The 21,390-nt window shown below is 35.6% G+C and overlaps 1 protein-coding gene and 2 long non-coding RNA genes across 5 annotated transcripts in view; 2 read left to right on the forward strand and 1 right to left on the reverse strand.

Annotated features, from left to right (window-relative positions):
- Window positions 1–4,758: 4,758 nt before the first annotated feature.
- LOC310643455 lies at window positions 4,759–6,447 on the forward strand. Its single transcript, XR_014493083.1, has 3 exons — window positions 4,759–4,839; window positions 6,009–6,035; window positions 6,417–6,447. It is a non-coding gene; the product is annotated as an uncharacterized lncRNA (long non-coding RNA).
- Window positions 6,448–7,476: 1,029 nt separating this feature from the next.
- LOC310643452 lies at window positions 7,477–12,051 on the forward strand. Its single transcript, XR_014493081.1, has 4 exons — window positions 7,477–7,489; window positions 10,540–10,578; window positions 10,759–10,855; window positions 11,852–12,051. It is a non-coding gene; the product is annotated as an uncharacterized lncRNA (long non-coding RNA).
- A 3,170-nt stretch (window positions 12,052–15,221) lies between these two features.
- Window positions 15,222–21,390, reverse strand: part of PDE5A (phosphodiesterase 5A) — an 83,157-nt gene continuing 76,988 nt past the window's right edge. For all 3 annotated transcript variants that reach the window (XM_083367006.1, XM_083367004.1, XM_083367005.1), the window contains 3 exons: window positions 20,981–21,055; window positions 19,631–19,714; window positions 15,222–19,321 (listed from right to left, as the gene is read on the reverse strand). In XM_083367006.1, coding sequence (XP_083223132.1) covers window positions 19,184–19,321; window positions 19,631–19,714; window positions 20,981–21,055 — 297 coding nt within the window. In that variant the 3' untranslated portion in view covers window positions 15,222–19,183. The remainder of the gene's footprint in view (window positions 19,322–19,630; window positions 19,715–20,980; window positions 21,056–21,390) is intronic.

The following is a 21,390-nucleotide window of genomic DNA, read 5'->3' on the forward strand; positions in this document are numbered from 1 at the left end:
TGTGGCCCAGTTCTGAAACCACAGTAACTGTAGTTCAGACTGTAGAATAACAATGGCAAACTCAGTTCAGAGGAGGCTTACAAAAGATGTGAAAAATCTGTAAGTCAAATCTCATGAGGAAAGGATAGAGAAAATATAACTAAGTGGAGATATACTAACTCTTTTCAAATACCTAAATGAGATCATCTCAAAAAAGCAATAGATTTTTTCTATTGCCCCTGAGGGCAGAAATAGAACCAAAGGAAGGAAGGAAGTTCAGACTAAAATCAAGAGGAACGTCCTGATTATATGAGCACTAGCCGGTGGAAAAGGCTGCTATATCACATGATACATTCTCCTTTGCTAGAGGTTTAGCAAAGATTAAACAGAAGATAGTCAAGTCCATTTTCCAGTGACTAAAAGGGCTGAATGGGTATCAGTTAGAAACGCTCTAGCGCAGGGATGTCAAACTGGCGACTTGCAGGCCGGATACGTCACACAAAGGCCACACCCACCCCAGCTTCGCAAAGGCAAAAAAGTCACAATACATCATGTGACGTGATCGAGTTTGACACCTGTGCTCTAGTGGATCCTAAACTGAACAAGCAGTTGGACCTTGTATCCAACCCTATGAGTCACCAGGTAGCTCATAATAATTACAGTTTTTCAAGTGGTAATAACAAAAAGTGCTTAATTTAAAATATATATATATTAAAAACCAAAATACAATGTCAAAGTTCTCAAACTGCTAAGTAAAACCAACCAGAAAAGACATAACAAAACAAAATAAAAATATTTTTACTTTCTTCCAAAAGGCAAAAGGAGAATGAAGATGATCTGGTCTGATTTATACAATGATCCATTCACTGTGTTGTGTGAAGAGGATTAGGAGCTTATCAGCACTTTAAAAGGATATACAGAATTTACTGAGTAACAAAGTTGAAAGGGACCTTGAAGGTCTTCTAGTCCAACCCCCTGCTTAAGCAGGATATCCTATTCCATTCTGGACAAATGGTTGCCCAATCTCTTCTTAACACCCACAAGTTCCAGAGGTAACCCTTTCCGCTGATGAATTGTTTTCAGTGACAGGAAATTTCTCCCTAATTCTAGGTTTGATCTCTCTTTGATGAGCTTCCATCCATTATTACTTGTCCTGCCCTCAGGTGCTTTGGAGAATACGTTGACTCCCTCACCACTGTGGCAGAATCTACTGAATGATGCAGTGAATAATACCCAGAAGTGGTCAACGGCCAACTTGCAATCTTTCAAGAATTTGTACAGTTCCCCATCCTCTTTTCAGAGGAATGCTCATTCAAATTTACAAATATTGCAGCTGTGACTGCCAATATCTTGAAAGGCCCTTCAAGGCCCAGCCGGTATAAGATTCCCTCAATGCTGAAAAGAGTAAATTTAGTGCTCAGGGTTTTATACTAAGCATGTTCCATTATTTCTTGTTCGTTCAAGTAATCTAAACAGTTTCAATGGTTATAGAATACATGTAGTCCTTGACTTAGGATCATAACAGAGATAATAATAATAATAATAATAATAATAATAATAATAATAATAATAATAATAATAATAATAATAATAATAAGAAGAAGAAGAAGAAGAAGAAGAAGAAGAAGAAGAAGAAGAAGAAGAAGAAGAAGAAGTAGTTGGAAGGGACCTTGGAGGTCATCTAGTCCAACCCCCTGCTCAGGCAGGAAACCCTATACCATTTCAGACAAGTGGCTGGCTAGTCTCTTCTTAAAAACTTCCAGTGTTGGAGCATTCACCACATCTGGAGGCAGGTTGTTCCACTGGTTAATTGTTCTAACTGTCAGGAAGTTTCTCCTTAGTTCTAGGTTGCTTCTCTCCTTGACTAGTTTCCATCCGTTGCTTCTTGTCTTGCTTTCAGGTGCTTTGGAGAATAGCTTGACTCCCTCTTCTTTGTGGCAGCCCCTGAGATATTGGAACACTGCTATCATGTCACCCCTCACCCTTCTCTTCATTAAAGTACACATACCCAATTCCAGCAACCGTTCCCTATATGTTTTAGCCTCCAGTCCCCCAATCATCTTTGTTGCTCTTCTCTTCTCTGTAATTTCTGTCATAAGTCATAATGGTCATAAGATAAGTCTTCCACGTAACCAGACTTGATTTTATGACTTTGCAGCAGTCATTAAATAAACATTCATTAAATGAATGCTGTGGTTATTAAGTGAACACCATGGTTATTAAGCAAATCCTTGTAGTCTTATAGGCTTTTTTGCTGGAAACTGGCCCCAAAGGCTGAAAACTGGGGGGGGGGAGTCATAAATCATGGCCACATGACCACAGAACTTTGCAACAACCATAAAGGTGAGCCAGTTGAATCTTAACAAGGAGAAAATTATTTATGTATGACTAAAATATCACAAATAAAAATTATCTTTTCAGATCTTTATTTTATGGCTCTCATTTTTTTAAGTTGAATTGTTTCTTTTTTAATATATTATTGGTATGCATATATACGGGATGCTTTAGCCACAAACATGGCAGGACAACAATCCAGTAAATAGGTCAAGGTTTTAAAAGAATTTATTGAAAGAAGATCTAGATGCTATCTTTATACAGACTACACTACAAGTCTCATCTCACAAATCTTGTAAGAGTGGGACATTCTTTTTGTTAAGAAATTTCCTGATTTAATCTCGTGATGACTCATGAAGCTATTTAAATGACCTTCTGGAGCCATAATACCTGGCTAACTTACCAGATTATTCATATTTTGACTATTTGTCATGTGTCAGGTGAATTATATATTCTTTCTTCTCTGACTTTTAATTCTTTCTATCTCTGTTTTCTTAATGCATGTTAGTATTAGTAATTATTTTAGAATTTGTTGTTTCTAAGTATTAGATATGTAGTAACATTGGGACTTTAGAAGGATTTCAAACCTTTCCCTGTGGAGGCCATCCTAATGCAGCGAAGTATACTTGACCTTATAAGCGAGTCATTCCGATTCTTTCTGGGAATGTTTTGTATGTTATATAAGGAAAAGGGGCTGGAATGGGTTCCAAGACATAATACTTCTGATATTTCTGTGTTTCTATTGGCCTTCAGTGCATGATAATGCGGGGGAGTCAGGAAACCTCATGATTGGCAGCTTCTGGCAGAGTTACCAGGTAACAAGAGGAGTGGCCATTGGCTAAATGCAAAAACTTTCTTTCCATCCTCACACATTCTACACTTGAACAATTATTAGTACTCATACAATCTATTTCTAGACTTATGGACCAGCTACTTTTACAGGTGAATTCAGTGATCTTAGATAAAGCTGTAGACAGCAAGCTCCTCTAGAATTCTTCTCAAAGATATTGCTTAAGATGCTATGCATGCCAAGACTGATAAGGAAAAGAATGTAGACAAAGACATTCACAAGCAATGAGGCATCAGTAAAGGGCTCAATAGAAAAGTGTAGGTAACAGCCTTTTCATCTCTGTGTTGGGTATAAGTAGGAAATTCAGAACTTGGTGATCTTATAGGACATTCTTGATCCCCAAAACCTGCTGTGGAAATACTAAAATCTGGACACTATGAAGGTGTACCTTTTGTTCAGTATTCTCTTATTTTGTCTTCTGGCACTGGAGGATTCTGAAGCAGCTCCATTAAAAACAGAGGCAAGTGACTTAAAATGGCAATGTGGACAAATGTTATCATACCGTTCCACATTTCCCCTTTAAATTAAAGTGTGATTCAGAGTGGTTGTGTACTTTAGATTATTTGAGCATAGTCTGCCAACAAAATAGGAAGCAATTCTGGAAAGATCCTTATTATGATTCCCCAATTGTTATTCTGCACCAGCATCTTGTGTCTTTTTTTGCTGAGCTTCAAATTCTACAGTTTTCTTTATTATTATTTTTAATTCTAAAGCAATCATTTTTCCTCTCTTAATTTTATTCTTTTAGAAAGAGCAAGATAGACTAAGAAAATCGGTAAGAAATTGTTTTGCTATATTTGCATGTGTGCACCTGTGTGTATTATGCTGCCCATTTCAATCATGCCCATTAAAGATGTGTATATCATAAACAACTACCTTAATGAGATGCTTCTCCTGAAAGGCTAGTTTCTCTCTTTTGATGCTGTGAACTGATGGGCAGACTGTCTTGATGAACTGCTAAGGTAGGACTGATCTACCTTAAGCAGCTGCTCTGCCTCACTGAAAGTAGTATTGGCATCAGGGCAGGAGTGTGGGAAGATGCTGCTTCACTTTGTGAGGTTGCTTTAAAGGAAACATACTTTAACCACTAAGGTAGAATGTGGTTCATTGGGTTTTAGCTTGGTATATTGTGTGATGCTAACTTATTAGTAAGCCATGGTTCTTGTAATAAAATAATGACCACCTTGGGTGAGTTTGAGTCCTGGTGACTCCATAGTTATGTTCTTACTATTCTACTGTAGATAAGTGAATTGTAGTATAGTGCAATTTGTAAAAAAAATATTTTGGGATAAATATATTGGGAAAACGCATATAGAGAATACCGGTAAACTATTTTATCTGCATAAAACATCAAAATGTGATAGAGCCAATAATTAACTTTCATCTGGTTTATTTCAAATTTGGTTGCCCCCAAAAACTTGTACCTGCTATGGTGGTATGAATTGTTAGTTCTGAGCACTTGAATTGGCCTCCTCAAATCTACAAGCCCTTCATTTCTGTTAAGATGCACCCATGTGTATAGGTAATCAAGTTCAAAATGAACTTTGAAATATGCAGTATTTTTATGCATCTTGGTTATTTTTTTCCTATTATAGATTGTAAAAGTAGGTCGAGATTGCAAAACGTCAGGTTTTCAACCCAAAGATGGCAGCATTTGTTTGAAACTTACAGTTGTGGTGAGCTACTTGTTTTTGGATGATTCATAACTTTGTGATAGAAAACATGATATATGCATAAAATATTTCAGGTATAATCAGTATAATCTTTTACAATTCCACGAGAAGGGTCTCAGATCTCAAGTCTAAAAAGTTTTGTCTGATATTCTGGCAGGCAATTGGATTTGTCATCCTTATGGCAGCTTTATTTAGATCTCCAGAGTCAACATCTATATATCTCCATGCTTTCTTGAATGACCAAGGGTCACCTTGTTATGGGTAACAGAAAATGTGCATCAAGATAAAGCATTCACCTTTGAATCTTTACTGTGTAGACATTTTTAAAGATACTTCATTGGGCAATGTACTTCAGTCTGCCTGTTTGCTCAAGAATGAACAGACAGAAAGAAATGAACTGAAATGAAGACTTCTTTAAGAGAGATCAGCATTACCTTATAATTATCATTATGCTTGCCTGTGAAGGCATCCACCTGGGAAGAACAACAACCAGAAGACATTTCTTAATATGTATCAGCCTCCCAGTAAGACAAATTCATCTCAGTTCCAAACCCATCTCTTATTGTCAGATATCTATATTGTTGTCTACAGATGTCTATCCAAATTAGATCCCCCAAGCCCAATAGCTTTGAATGAAAAAAGCAAGAAGGGAAGGGTTTTGTTTCCATTTCCTCAGAGCCTGGTAATTCTGAATGGCTATCCCTTCTTCTCTGGAGGGTGTTGCAATATCTCTTTCACTCCAATTATCTAACCTAAATGTGCCAGCTATTGCCAGATACTGTATCACATACTGCCATTATTCATTTTATCTTGCTGGTTTGAGATACCAAATGAAAACTGTGTGAAAACTTGTATTTTTTAAAAAATTATAATTGGCTGACCTTCCAGTTTCATTAAGGAAGCATGGATGAGAATCAAGCTGCTTCCAGCTGAAACTGAGAAGAATAAAAGCTCTTGATTACCTTGTTGAGCAGGCTAGACAACTGTAGTTCTGGAAATCCCATTTCAATTGTAAAACTGCATGAGAATTCCCTGGGAAGAAGGAAGTCAATAGCTACTGTCTTACATTAAATAATAAATCATTAAGCTTGTAAATATTTCTGTTCATTTTGGTTTTATATGCAATTCTGTTTATAAAGCAGATAGAATAACCTACTTTTCTCTTCTTCTAGGCAGGAGTCAGTGTGAACTTTGGTCTAGTAAGTCACTTTGTTTTCAAGTGTTTTACGACATAACGTTGTCTTTAACTTTAAATAACAAAAGAGTGGGTCTGAGATATTATTTAGTCATCCAGCTACTCCATATGCCTAAAATTACCTAATTTTTAACTAAAAGAAATAAAAATAGAGTAATCATTTTCAATTAATCCAGTTTCATCAATGGTTGGAGCAAGTAGGATGAATTTACCGTACATTGATTTTGGCTGTGGAGACAATAGGAAAGCTTCAAGAAAACCTTAATAGCTTGGAATTGCTGAATTTTATAAGATCATAAACATCCTGATATTGGTTCTTTAAATTTTTATACTGTGTTATGCTGTTCTCAGAAATTAAGACATTCAGAATATCCCTCTTCTACAGGGCTATGAAGAAAAAGATAAAAAGCAAAATGTGAGTTTCTGCTGAAAATAACCCTGCTACTGAAAAAGGCTGCTATATAGAGAGCATTTTTAATCCTGTAGATTGGCAGGATGAATCCTTCAATCAGCAGCTCCTTATTTATTCCAGGACTAAAATGCCGAGGGGAAAATATTATAGAAAGGCTTATACATTAGTTATTTTATTTACTATTCTTCCTGTGGTATTTCTTGCTGTATTCTTTTATTTTCAGTATTGCATTGTTTCATTCTCTTTAGTCTTTGACAGATTTACAAACTGCTTAGATATTTGGTCAGTTATTGGACAGATTAGAAATCAGCTCTGCTAAATACGGTGGAATTGGATAGATGAAAAGCAGATTTTACTATGAAAATAAAGGATCTCAGCAAAGATCTTCCTTTTCATATAATGAAACTTAGTTATTCAGTCCCTTATCCATGTGCATCTCAGCTAAATTGCTCGACCACAAACAGAACTTAAAATTAATTTGTTGTTGTTTCCCTGTTTCCATTTCCATAGAAAACATGGCAAAGATAAGACATGCCCTGGTTACTAATGTTCATTTTTTTTTTCTATATTTGACATTGGTTCTTCTGCCCAGTTAGATAATGTTAGACAGATATGCACTTCTCAGACAAATCAGTCTTATTATGCCAATAATCTGAATTATGCAAACATAAAACACTTTTTTCCTCTTGCTTTGCCAATTATACACACAAATTTAGATTTATTAGGGATAATGACCATTCTTTTCCTTTTATATAGCTAAGCTTCCAATCAAAACTTTAAATTTCCCCAACAATAAATGTAGCCACTGCTGATAAAAATTCAAATTGTGCTGCATCTAAGAATATGCAGAGATGGCTGTAGTGTATATAGATATACACAAAACAATATAGTAGTTTAAATACCAATTCATCTTTTAAACATAATTGGTACTGTTGTGATCCTTGTATATTTAACTTTTGCTCTAGATTTCCTTTTAGAAGGAAACACTAAATGAAATACTAACTTTTCATCCCTTCTTTTTTCAGGGTGAAAAGGACAGCAAATCTGTAAGTAGTAGTAGTACCTGCAGTTGTTGTAAAATCTGTTCATAATAATATCAATAGATTTCTTTTTCCCTAGCTTCCCAAGCCAATATTAGGGTTAGACTGCTTCAAAATATCTTTTTCTTCCACACTTGACTGAGAAGAGTAGCCAAATTCTTCAGTACTCAAAAGCCTGAAACCAAGATGCTTATTTTCTGTTGGTCCAAGAGGCGCACATGCTATTCTGTGGCCACACAAAGCCACAAAAACACCCCCACAAAACACAGAGCCTGTTTGGTGTATTGGTTAAGGTTTTGGCCTAGAAAGCAGGACAATGTGAGTTCTAGTCAACCTAGGCTTGAAAAACCTGTTGTGTAACTTTGGGCCAGTCATTTTCAGTCTAGCCCTTTTCACAGGGTTGTTATTGTGGGGAAAAGGAGGGAGGGAAGGGGTATAGTTTTATTTATCACCATGTTGGGTTATATATTTTAAAAAGTCAGGAAAAAAATCTAAAAAAAACCACTCCAAAAATGGGTTGGATTAGGAACCAAAATGGATGGGCGCATTTCCCTTTTTTTTTCTCTTTTTCACTTTACTTTTTAGATTTATTATTTACTCAATATACAAGTACATAGTTCCTTCTCCATAACTACTCTGTAAGAAAAATATTGAAAATGGTGCAGATTATTTTGCCACCAATAGAGGGCGAGCTATAGAACATTTATGGTTGGATTGGGGGAAACAAGGTAAAGAGAAAGACCAAGAGATGCCAGCTGAAACTCTGAAGAAGGGAGCTGAGAGTAGAACCAGATAGGGAGAAATACAGAATGGCAAAAATGTAGAAAAATCATGCAGAAAGGTGGAAAAGGGGAGAAAGTGGTGAAGGGAAAAGCACTAGACAGTAGGCATAGGTAAAGGTTCCCCCACACATGCGTGCTAGTCGTTTCCGACTCTAGGGGCCAGTGCTCATCTCTGTTTCAAAGCCCAAGAGCCAGCGCTTGTCCGAGGACGTCTCCGTGGTCATGTGGCTGGCATGACTAGACACCAAAGGTGCACGGAACGCTGTTACCTTCCCACCGGAATGGTCCCTATTTTTCTACTTGCATTTTTACGTGCTTTCGAACTGCTAGGTTGGCAGAAGCTGGGACGAGTAACAGGCGCTCACTCTGTTACGTGGCACTCGGGATTTGACCTGCCAAACTGCCGACCTTCTGATCGACAAGCTCAACGTCCTAACCCACCGAGCCACCACGTCCCATTAGACAGTAGGCATAAAGGTAGAGAAATAAGAGGGACCCACAGGTTAAGAGAAATACCTTGCAATCCTTCTGTGGCTCCACTCTGTCTAACCACATGCCTGGTCTAAAGCTCATGTACATTGCAAACTTAATTTAAGAGTGAAAATGTTTTCAATAGCATAGATTTCCTTAAAGTTAGAAGAAGGCAGTAATCAATCAATCAAATCTTTATTTGGTCATAGAGCAGCAAATAGAATGCAAAAATCACAGTTAATTAAGATAGAAAGCTGCCCAGAGTTACCCTATAGAAAGATGAGTGGGCAACAAATGTAATGAACAAATAATATAGTTATTTTAAAATATCTAAAAAGGGTTACTATGGCATACTGTGCAGACTACAGAACAGTACTTGGTTGTAATCAAAGAAATAAAATCTGATTGATCCAACAATAACTTCTTGAGATAAAACAGATTGGGCTGACCAGGATATTTGGTTAAGAATACAAATAATAATTTCTGGCAAGCACCTGGATAGAGAGGGCAATAGAGAATAATAAAAATGATTCAATTATTCCTCTACCTCAACTGAGATATCTAGCTGGATAGAGGAGAAAATGGAGAGTGGCTCAAGAGAGTGGCTTCCCTCCGCCCAGTACGTGCCCACAGAGAGGGCCTCCTCAGGGTGCCTCCGGTCAGGGAATGCCGACTGGTGGCCCCCAGGGGGAGGGCCTTCTCTGTGGGCTCTCCGGCATTATGGAACCAACTGCCGGTTGAGCTCCGGATGGCATCAGACCTCCGAACCTTCCGCCGCGAGCTAAAGACCCATTTATTTGAATTAGCTGGTCTGGCCTGATGGGGGATTATGGGTTTTTAAATTGGTGTTTTTTACTACTTTATTATTGTTTTTTTACTGGGCACTGGTTTAATTTCTTTTTAACTTTTGTATCATTATTTATATATGCCCTGTGAACCGCCCTGAGTCCCTAGGGAGAAGGGCGGTATAGAAATCAAATAAAACTGAAACTGAAACTGAAGAAGGTGTTTCTCAGTGGAGCTGGAAAGTCTGCTTTCAATGGGCCGCTGTTTGAGATTAGTTAGTGCATGTTTGTAGTCCATCAAGATGATGGCAGGCCATGAATAGCTACAATTTGGCATGTATTGCCTGGCTCCAAGAACACTGGAAGTTTATGGTCCTAATTAAAGAGGCCAAATCAACTGGAAAGACATGCTTAAGTCAGTAGGAAAAGATGTAAATCCAGGCAGAAGTTTCAGCCATCTTCACAGCAAAGGACTGTATTAGAAACTCAGCAAGGTGCTTGAAAGATGGTTCTCACAACCCTGGACTGAACTCTTCCCAAAAGAAGGAATGACCTGTAGGAGCCCAGCTGAGCTCCCAAAAGCAACTGGGCTGAGTTCTTAGCTAAGAAGACTTTCAGCACTGCAGGTACCTTATATACAGAGCTCCTATGAAGAAGTAAAAGGTTTATAAAGCCAACACTGGTTTTTGTGCATATAAAGTGACATAGTGATTTATGATTATCTGTAGCTTGAAAGACAATCCTCAAATGTTTAAAGGTATTGACTTGCTGTATTAAATAGGTATTTGGTTGCCAGACATCTTAGGCATCTTTGGCATATTAGAGTATCTTAGATATCTTAGACGTCTTATGGCACTTAGAGAAGGCAATGTCATACCCATAACTTGGATCATGCGAGCAATCCAGCAAGATATGTTAGGTACAGATTTCCCACCACTAAGAGGTAGTTTTGTGTTGTTGTTTTTTTCTGAGGAATAAAAAGGGGAGACAAATGGATTTTATTTTTCTATTTTTTAAGGATAAAAATGAGGATGGTAAGCAAAGTCAAGGAGAACAGGTGAGTTATCATATATAAGTAATTTCTTTAATGTCATCCAGCACTGATTATCACATATTTCCCAAGAAAACACATTTTTAAAAAATCATGACCTGCATAAATTAGGGAGTGGAGGGGTGTGAATTATCTGAAGGTCTTGCATGACCTCTAAAAAAAAAAGAATAAATCTTTCTCTTGTAGAAAACACTGAATAAAGATCAGGGACAAAAGCAGGAACTGGAACAACGGAAACAAGATCAAAAAAATAAAAGGCTGAAAGATCCAAAACGTATTTAAGGTATGAAGAGAAATGGAAGTGCTGAGTGCATTTAGGCAGGCAGGCTGCTTATATATTAAAATTTGATTATTAAAGAAATATATAGTGCCACATGATAAATTGCTGTTAAAACTACTTAGGATCAGAATAGAACAATCCATTCAGCTGGTATATCATAGTCATTGCTCACTATGAATGAACTGAAAAGCTGATTACTTACAGCAAAGCAAATTCCAGTCAGCCCACCATTCTATTTTCTAGGATGCTGCTCCTCTTCTGAGCCACATGCCAATTGAACATACTTAATTCACTTAGTTGCTTGAGGGATTTTTTCCATCCTACAGGGATATCTTTTGTCTTCTTGTGCTTCTACTAGCCTCATTTGGACTATTTCATTTTGACCACAAAAGATGTTTTGAAGAATCAAGTTCATAATCAGCATGTAGAATAAGAAGCTATATAGTCATGCCTTCCAGGATTTGAACTAAGCACTGGCCAGGTCGAAATTGCTGGAAGAGTTTAAAGAATTTTTTCTGTCTCCATGTCATATAGAATCAATCCTACCTTCAGACAGAATTCTTCATTGACACAGAATGAACTCCACAGGAAAAATGTCAATGAGGGAAGCTTCTCAGTTGTTCTTCTGAATTAACAGCTCCCTTCTTTTGAAAGACAAAGGTCCATTTGTATGTGATATGTAATCTGTCCAAGACCCTGCAAATTAATCTGCTAGTTCAAGTGTGGTAGGAGAAATTGTTTCATCCACACTACTGAAGAATCATTAAATACAATTGAGCAAATAGTAAAACATTTAGGAGTTTTATTGTTGAATGGAATTGTTTCTATGTAGTTGTGTCTCAGATGATGGTATAGCTGTATTGTGCAGCTGTATTTTAACAGATTCATTGGTTATAACCATTCTAAGCTGCTATGAAATTGATAGGCATTTTCAATATATCTAATAATTGCTGTTATCTAAGAGGTGTTGGTGTCTATTTTTTTTTCAATCCTCTCCAGAGTGAACTTTGAGAGACAGCTTCAAAATCATCACTAAACAATGCTTGGCAATCTGCATCTAATAATAAAGAAAATGCCAATGTTTGGATCAAGATTTGGGCTAGTCTATTAACATTTATTGCAGTGTGATTTAGCTAATTAAAAATATACCCTTATGACTGATTCAAAACCTGTTGCAGCTCTTTCAAAATTATAAATAAAAATCAAACTTCTAATACTTTTCTTGTTCTTTTACAAAAATGAAATATTTTTTATTTAGGCAGGATCTAGAATTTTTTTTCCTATCTGAAAGAAATACATGCAAAGTTCACTATAAATACTATGGCTAAAAAGGAAATTCAGTAAGAAAATACCCTGTTGAAAATCCACTATTCTACTTAGAACTTCCCCAATCTTATTGTAAGGTTGATCCCATCACAGAATTGTTGAAGAAACATATGTTCAATCAAGAGGCCAAGACAGGGAGAATTCTGAAGCAGTGAGAAATCTATATGCTGTGGACAATGAACGTGGACACTTTCAAAAATTTCTAACACTACCAATTTTCTGAACATATTATTTTCTCAAGAGATTACATAAGCTATGATGCCATATTTAGCCATCAAGACGTGGCTTTTTTTCTAAAATATTTACCAGCGAATCAAGAAAACGTCATACATTTACTCAGTATAATAGAAGCTGTTGAAAAACGAATGGCTATTGGAATACATTAGAGTTTCATATAAGACCTTGATATCCTGTTAGGTTTTCTGTAAGGAGGAATATATTAGATTGAGTATTATTGAGTCATAGCCATAACCTAAAATTCACTGAGCAACAGCATCTCTCATAATTTGTGTATTACAGTTTATAGAAAAATCTAAGAAGACACCAAATGAAATTCTGTAGATTTGAAATGGAAATGGCCAATCTACCTATTAATCTACCAGATTCTACAAATGGTGGAAGTTCTTGCTGTGCTTCCCTCTGAATTTCCAGTTCTACAGGACCTCCCATCTTTCCTCCAGCACATTCCAGGTTACATGGATGGCTATGCCTATTTTATCCTCACAAAAACTTGGTGAGATAATTTATGTTGTTAGGCATTAGCCCAAGCTGCTCAGTGATGTCAGGACCTGGAAAAACCTGGAACAAGAGGAAGTAAGATGGTCATTCTTTTTCAAAATGGCACCCTCCAAATGTGTTGGAATTGTAACTCCACAAATCCCCATCCTCCTAAATAGGCACCAGAATGGAGAATGGTGCCCACACCTAGCCCAATTAATTTTACCTCATAGTATTTGTTGGTAATGTTGGCTTTCTAAATAAAGTGCATGCTCCTTGTTATTTGCCTAGAATTTTCCACAAATCCTGTAGCAGAAATGGTTGTTTTAGATCTGAGAGGAAAATCATGGAAGTTGCTCGGTCTTACTAGTTTGCATATGTTGCATTAGCAAAACAACAACCACCCTGTCCCTTCAAAATATACAACTGGCAAGGAGTGATGCTGATTCATTCCTGACATGTCATACCAGAGTTTAATTATGTATTTCATTCTTCTTCATTTTTTTCCTGTCTTGAATGTGATGACATGCTTAGGATGGCTCAAAATTCATTGCAATCTTGTAGCATACAAGGAAAAAAAATACTGTTCAGACTTGCCAAGAAATTTAATGCAAGGGTAACCAAGTGAGTTTAAAAAAGGATATTTTGTACATTTAGGCACTGAAATATACATTTATTCATATTTTTAAACCAGAAATTGAGAATTTCTTTTTAAGAATATGGGATTTGAGAAATGCTATAATTATACAATATGCTTTCTTTAAAGCTTGAGAGTTAGTATGTATCAGCATAAAAACTAGGTGTTTTTAAGAAGTACTTTATGTATATAGTCCTTGTCTTATGACCATTCGTTTAATAATAGTTCAAAGTCACAATGGCACTGAAAAAAGAAATGTACAACCAATCCTCACACTTATGACCAATGCAGTGTCCCAGGGGGTCACATTATTGTGAGCCTCTCAGCCAGCTTCCAACAAGCAAAGTCAACAGGCGAAATTGATTTTGCTTAATGAAAGTAGGATTCACTGAACAACCATGATAAACTATCATGGTAAAACAGTTTGTGAAATCAGGCATGACTCAATTAACAACTGAATTGCTTGGCAATGGAAGTTCCAGTCCCAACTGTGGTCGTAAGTCAAGGATTACCTGTACATATATTTTACCCTTCGATAATTTCAACTTGTTTTGTTACAGTATTTTAAGTTGGGAAAGTGAAGCAATGAAGAAGAATAACTCAAATGAATAGCAACTTAAGAGAAAATGATTTAGTAGCATATTTAATTTCCTAGATCTCTTAGCTACTTTAAATAAAAAAAATATTTGTAACCGAAGTACGTGAGAAATCTAAACTTTTAGGAATCTTTCAAATATAAATATGCTTTTAAAAGTTAACAACTATGTAACCAATAAAAACAGTGTTCAGAAACACACACACACACACACACACACACACTGTATTTGTTCAAATGTTTCAAAAAAGCAGAACCCTATTAGTACAGCAAGTGATGTATAAACTCATCTCAAAATCATGACTGTCCTTACTGCATTGCAAGGAGAGATATGCCCTCTTCAGTCATTATAATGCTAAACATATTTTGCATGCAAGCAGAGAAAATTAGGGCAAACTTAGCAGTACTGCCTCCTCTATTTTCTCTGCCTTCAGCTCGTGTTGGGTAGAAACTGTTCAGAGAAATATGAAAAAATCAGAATTCTAAACCAAGGGAAAAAGCGGTATGATTTTATTTCAGTCTCCTGCTATTCTTCCCATTCTGCATATAAAAGGCAACAAGAGTAGAAGTCGAGGGAATGGAGGTTACAAGTTCATCGGCTTCTTTATATAATACAGCTTATAGAAAAATGCAGGGATTGCAGAGATAACATCCACATCCATCTCCACAGTTTTTACAGAAAAAAAAGGTAAAATATAATTTTAATTTGACTGGATTGAACAAGGCTCCGTGACTCTACAAAAATTTGGGTAATTTATGAAAGTCAAGAACATGGTATTGTCCAGAGTTTAAATCAAATATGCCTGACGATACTGAATGCTAAGTCTTATTTTCAGGTTTATTCTAGATACATGTTATTCTCATTGTACAACTGCATTATAAATGGCTACTTAAATTTATGGAAAAGGCAGAAAAAAATTAACACCTTAGATTCAAGTTTCTTTTCACTGCAATTATATATATATATATATATATATATATATATATATATATATATATATATATATATATATATATATATATATATATATATATATATATATATATACACACACACACACACACACACACACACACACACACACACACACCCCTAAAATGAACATCATTGGCCCCAAAATGTTAGTTTGGAACAAATTGATGGTCAATGTTTTGGGAACAAAACATCCTAAAATCTAATAATCTAACTTGGGCTTTTTATTTTTAGGTTGGGACACTTCTACATATTCCACATTTCATTAATAAGCTTCACCTATATTATGTACTTAAATTGCTTTCCTTCAGCATTCAACAGAAATTAGTTTGGATTTGAATTTAGTCCTTTTAAAATATACGCTTTAAGTTATGAACATGTTACAATTTTCAAATATATTATTTCTTGGTTTTTACAGAGGCATGAAACTGAAGTCTCCCACAGTACATATGATAGACTTCATAAAATAGTGAGGATGGCAAATTAAAATACTTTGCTTTCTTTATGTGAATAGAACTACCTTCTTCCTGAATGTTTAATAACTTTATTAAAACTTTCAGCAAATTTATTCTCATATAAGGAATAGACATACTCTAATGCTTTATTTCAGTATGTCTATTTAAGTAATATTTGAGGAAAAAAATGAGTAGTGCTTGACTCATTTCTCAAAAATGAATTCTGCAAGTTCTTTGTTTACATATAATCTGTCTTTCTCAACCTGATTTGTACAGTACTTACCCTACAAAACATTAGTAATGGGTTTTACTTTCAGTCATGCAAATTAAAGCATAGTTAAGGAGATTCTATCACATATAAGAATTATAGTTACATAGTGGTGTGTCTCTATGTTAATCATAAGAATTTAAGCAATTTGTTGAGATTTTATATTAAAGTCCATTTATTAGATCTTGCTAACCTCATATATTAATTAACCTCAATATATTAATATTCTCTTAAAGTATTAATTAATAATCTCATATATTAATTAACCTTAATATTAATAGTTTTAACTAATCAGTTAGCTTTTTTCTCTTAAATATGGAAGTAGGATTTTAATCTATACTGGTATTCCTGGAATTCCCTTGAATGGGAAAGCTTTCCCTCAAATAAGTCTCATTAAAATTACCATGTCAAAGAGAAGCCTCAATTGGTGTGAAATTATTCTACTCCAAAGAAATGTTTGTTGTATATCACTGATCGGAGAACAGCATGGGGATAGCCTGTTTAGCTTCAGAATATTGCAGGGTGCTAGGGACTAATGAAATTACATTGATTTGTCAGAAATGATACAAATAAGTTTTTGTAAAAAGGTCAGTCAAATGATAGCTAACATTTTTATCAAATGTAGGAGCAGGAGTGGAGAACTTAATGAATATATATTGTTCAGTGGTTAGAGAAACGAAGTTCAGTGCTTTCATTTGACTAACTGGAGACTTTAAAATGTTGCAATCAATAATGCCTGTAATAACCTCACCATTAGCCAACCCTACAAAAAAGCTAGTCTTGAGCCCCAGAACGGATATCAGTATTTCATGCTTTTTATTGCACACAATAAAAACATACTCATGCTAACTGACCTTATTTGTACCAACTTCCGAAGTTAATTCAGGTCCAGAGTCTCGTAAATAAGCTCTTAGCGTGACAGCTAATGAGAGAACCTTTCCCAGAAGCCCGTAATAAATAAAGCTCCTCTTTCTTTAAGATGAGCTCCTTTTGCTTCTCTAAAGATGTAAGGATACAACAATGTTGAGAGAAACCAGGTGAAAGCTTTTACCTCACTAATAAGCTGTTGCCTTAACTGTAAGCCTGATGATAGTACTAAAACAAAAACAAAAAACTGCAAATGTTCTTATTAAAAAAAGGTAATTTTTTCCTACTACTAGCTCCTAGTATTGTGGCAAAAAACACTGTATGTGAATAATTTATATTGACAAATAATTCTGTCATTCCAAATATTGTTTTATACATGGTTAGGATTACCAGATAGCTGAACAGGAAAAGGAAGACACACTGGTTATCCTTCTTGGCATCCACAACAAAAATTACAATAAAAAACTGACAAAAAAAGTTTAACAACCATTTCAAGTTATGATGGCACTAAAAAAACTACTTATGACCAGTCCTTACACTTACAACCGTCACAGAATCTCCATGGCCATATGATCAAAACTTGGGCGCTTGACAGCTGGGTATGATGTATTCATGATGGTTGCAGCATCCCAAAGTCATGTGATCATCATTTACAATCTTCCCAGTGGGCTTCTGACAAGCAAAATCAATGGAGGAACCTAAATTCACTTAATAACTGTGTGATTCATTCAGCAATTGTGGCAAAAAGGACTAAAATTGGGCATGATTCACTTAACCATTACACTGCTTAGTGACAGAAATTTAAATCCCAGTTGTGGTTGTAAGTTGAAGACTACCTGTAACTGATTAAAGTCTTGTCAGTTTGAGGCGGTAGCATAGGGGTGTCAAACTGGCGGCCCATGGGCCGGATGCATCACGCACAACCCACGTCCACCCCAGCTCTGCAAAGACAAAAAATGTGATATGTCACGATATGTCATGTGACAAATCGAGTTTGACACCCATGCAGTAGCATAAGCTGATTGGAAGGAATTAATTAAGGTCACAGAGCTGTCCTTGTTAATTTGCATTTAGCATTTATTAGGGAAATGTGCCATTGGAAAAAGCTGCTCAGGAAGAGACAGCTCGTTACATACAAAAACTGGACAATATTTGATTTTAAAGCTATGTCAGCCAGCCAGAGGACATAAGGACAAAAAGGATATGTTCTCTTTTTGCCTGACAGCTGGTAACCCTGGATACTGTTTTTCTTGAACGTCAGCAGGATTTGCTTCATCTAGGGCTAGGCCATTCCCTGTTGTTGCATTCTTTCATTTTTCAAAAATCTACTTTTGACAGAGTTCCCTGAACGCTTCTGGCAATTCCATTTCTGGATACTGTTTTACAAACTCTGTGATTGTGCTTCTTTAAACTGAAACAGTCTTATGAAATTATAGAGCATTCTTCATTTGAAAAGCCACTCCTTAAAAAAATACGAACAGTTATTTTGAAGAAGCACTGGCTATGACTTCTCTCTGTTTTTGATACTGTTTTATGATAACCCTAGCAATTATTCCATTTTAAAAAGAAGTCTGGCTTTTTCATAATGTACCCCATTGATTTCATAGTTTTTTCTGTGTAGTGTTCTTTAAGCAGGGCCATATTTTGGGGACTGTATTTTGATTCCAATAAACTGAAAATTATTTTCATCTTTTTCTTTCTTTCTACATATCCCATTTCCAGCTTCTTCACAACTTAAGTACTCTTCCTTGTAGTTTTAAGTAGTTCAATTTTAATTATGTATTTCTTAAACATTTCATTATTATTAAGAAACTCTGGACAATTTCATTTGCACTCTTCCTCAGCTGCTGCAACATAATGAGTAAAACTCAAGCATTCCCATGACAGGAAAAGTCACAGATGCAGCATATTCCCTTGATATTTGTACTTTCGCCTTTGAGCTCAAGATGCCTCACCCTGAAAAAAACAGATTTCTTAGAACAAGCAATATTAATTCAGTGCTCTGTTGCTCCCCCACGCCAAGCAAATGCTGCCCACCTTGCTTCTCTGGTAACTTCTAGCTTTCAAATGCAACACTGCTTTTTCATTATTTACATTTAAGAAGAGGCACTATAAAAAAAAACCCAGAAAGTGCCACATACAGTAATTTTTAAGTACTGGCCATTGATCAAACCTAAATAACTATATACAACTCTGGACCAAGGATTTTCTGAAGCAGTCCTAAAAATTGTCCACTTCCACACCTCTATCAAGCAGGGCTAATTAGATCTGCTAGTTGCAGATCGATTGGAAATATACAATTATGATACATCAGACTACATAAAAATAATTCATATTGTGTTTTTGAGTGCTGTGCAAAAATATACATTTCTTGTTATTTAAAATACAGCAGTGGCAAATTATGCATCTATTTCATAGAGTGTCTAGGTATCTCCAAATTATTCTATATAAATATCTTCTTTGTAAACCAATATGTCCTAATAAATGTCTATTTCAGTTCCGTTTGGGCTGATTGCTTTCTCCAATGATCAAATTATTTTCCTGTTCTTCAGCTAAAGCCTGCCATTTCTGCCGGTTCTTCCTGCAGCCCTCAAGCAAAGGGTAACAGGCTTCCGATATGTAGGTTAATGCCTGCAAAAACAGAAACATGAATTAGATTAATGGAAAAAGAACCCGAGTCTTGGGAGAGCCTCTGTCTCTCAGTGTTTATAAGGAATAAATTAGGCCCTGAAACCAATACTGACTGGCTCTACACTTTGAACTAAACTAAACTTCTTTGAAATATGCTTTCAAGGTTTTGAAGCCTTCATCTCAATGGGTAATTACTATCATCTGCTTTCACCTAAATTCCTTTGAACAGAAAATGCAGCTTTTAATTCAGTACTTGCATATAACCCTCATACAAATAATTATGCCCTTTGACAGTTTCATGCAGAATACCTCATAAAGCTGTAAGCAGATAGCATCAATGAATCCAACTTGCATGCTGGGAATTTTGTTTTTCTTTTCTCTGTTCATTAAATCCTGAAAAAAATTAGAAAGATTGAAGCAAGATTAATTCTAGAGTATCCAAATATGACCATGTCCATTACCTTGTCCTTTTCAGTCAGGAGAGGTTGGTCTGCATTCAAATCCCATTTCAGTCTCATAACCTGCATGGTCATTGATAAGCCAGTTTTGTTGATCTCTAATTTCTTTAATTGAGAAGTAGGAATTTTATTGAGGAGGTGCAATCCATTAATGTTACCGTAATATTGTTAATGGAGACTCTAAATGAGCCAGGTCAAAATCCCATTAAAAAAATCAATGTAAATGGAAATATGCATTTAAATGTGACTTCATCATGCTTTTAGTCTCAACAGATCATTTTTCATATGGTAAAGTTATGCTGACTGGTTTGTAATATAAAAACACACACATATGTATTTTCAAGTTGTGGGGCATATATACAGATCATCCAAATCCAAATCATCCTTTTATGTAAAATACATTTTATATCAACATTTTGTCTCAGAGTATTCCCATTATAATAACTGAGTAATTCTGGTGACTTCCTTTAGTGTCATACAAAGTACACATAGAGCATATTCTTTGGAAAGCATAAATCATGGAAATAACTCTTATTTTCAGGTTCATTGTACATACATATTTTCCTAATTGTACAATTGCAGTATCAAATGGCTAGTTACATTCTGTAGAAAATAAAACATAAATTCAATATCACAGATTCAGGTTTTCTTTTCACTGCAATTTTTCAAGAGAGAAGGAACATACTGTATATTTCATTATGGGCTCTCAGCGCTAAATAATCAACCACCGAGAAATCAAATCCAGTTTATGTATATCTAAAATGAACATCACTGACCTCATAAATGCTAGTTTGAAACATGCTGGTGATCACTGTTTGGAGGGCATTAACACATAAATACAAAAAGTTGAAAGCTTGAGCTTTTGTTGTTAAGGTTCGTTGGAAACTTTTGGACATTTCGTATTTCAGTAATAAGCTGATTGGGTTGCAGTAAAAGAAAAAGGGAAGTCCTCGATGCTCTCGGAGCTTGGCTGTTTTCTTGCAGATGTTTAATTATCCGTTGATAACATCATCAGTGCTCTTTTCAGCCCCTCTTTTCAACCTCTCATTTTGACCCTGAGCTACACACCCTTTATTGGTATAGGATAAAGAATTCTAACTATGTTTGATAGAAATATTTGATTTTGCATGAAATAATAAAAATGCTATATAGAATAAATTTCTAAGACAAAACAGTCTTAAAATGTTGTGCTTCTACTTACTGTGGGTTCAATGTTAAGTTCTTTTCTTTCTTTATCTCCTTGATCAAAGAACTCTGCAGCTACAAGTTCAGCAATCTGCATAAAGGAAAATAGATGTCTGCTATCTTTTTTAGTAAATGTAATCAATAGATAATAATCTTTGTATCTAGTATAGCATAGTAGTTAAGATATTGGTATGAGAACTAGGTTCACGCCTCCATATGATTATGGAGCTTCCTGACTTTTACTAGCCACTTTCTCTGAAGTCCAATGACACACTAGGGTTTTCTGGTTTAAAATTAGGGGGCAAACCTACTAAATAAGCTCTTTAAAAAGGCAGATTATAAATAAAAGGAGAAAGAGAGATTATGCACTATTTTTAATGCTGTCTTTCTAAGAATTTTTACCGATTTACTGACTTTAATGTGTCA

The sequence above is a fragment of the Vipera ursinii genome (assembly GCF_947247035.1).
Source record: "Vipera ursinii genome assembly, chromosome: 7".
Classification (NCBI taxonomy): Eukaryota; Metazoa; Chordata; class Lepidosauria; order Squamata; family Viperidae; genus Vipera; species Vipera ursinii.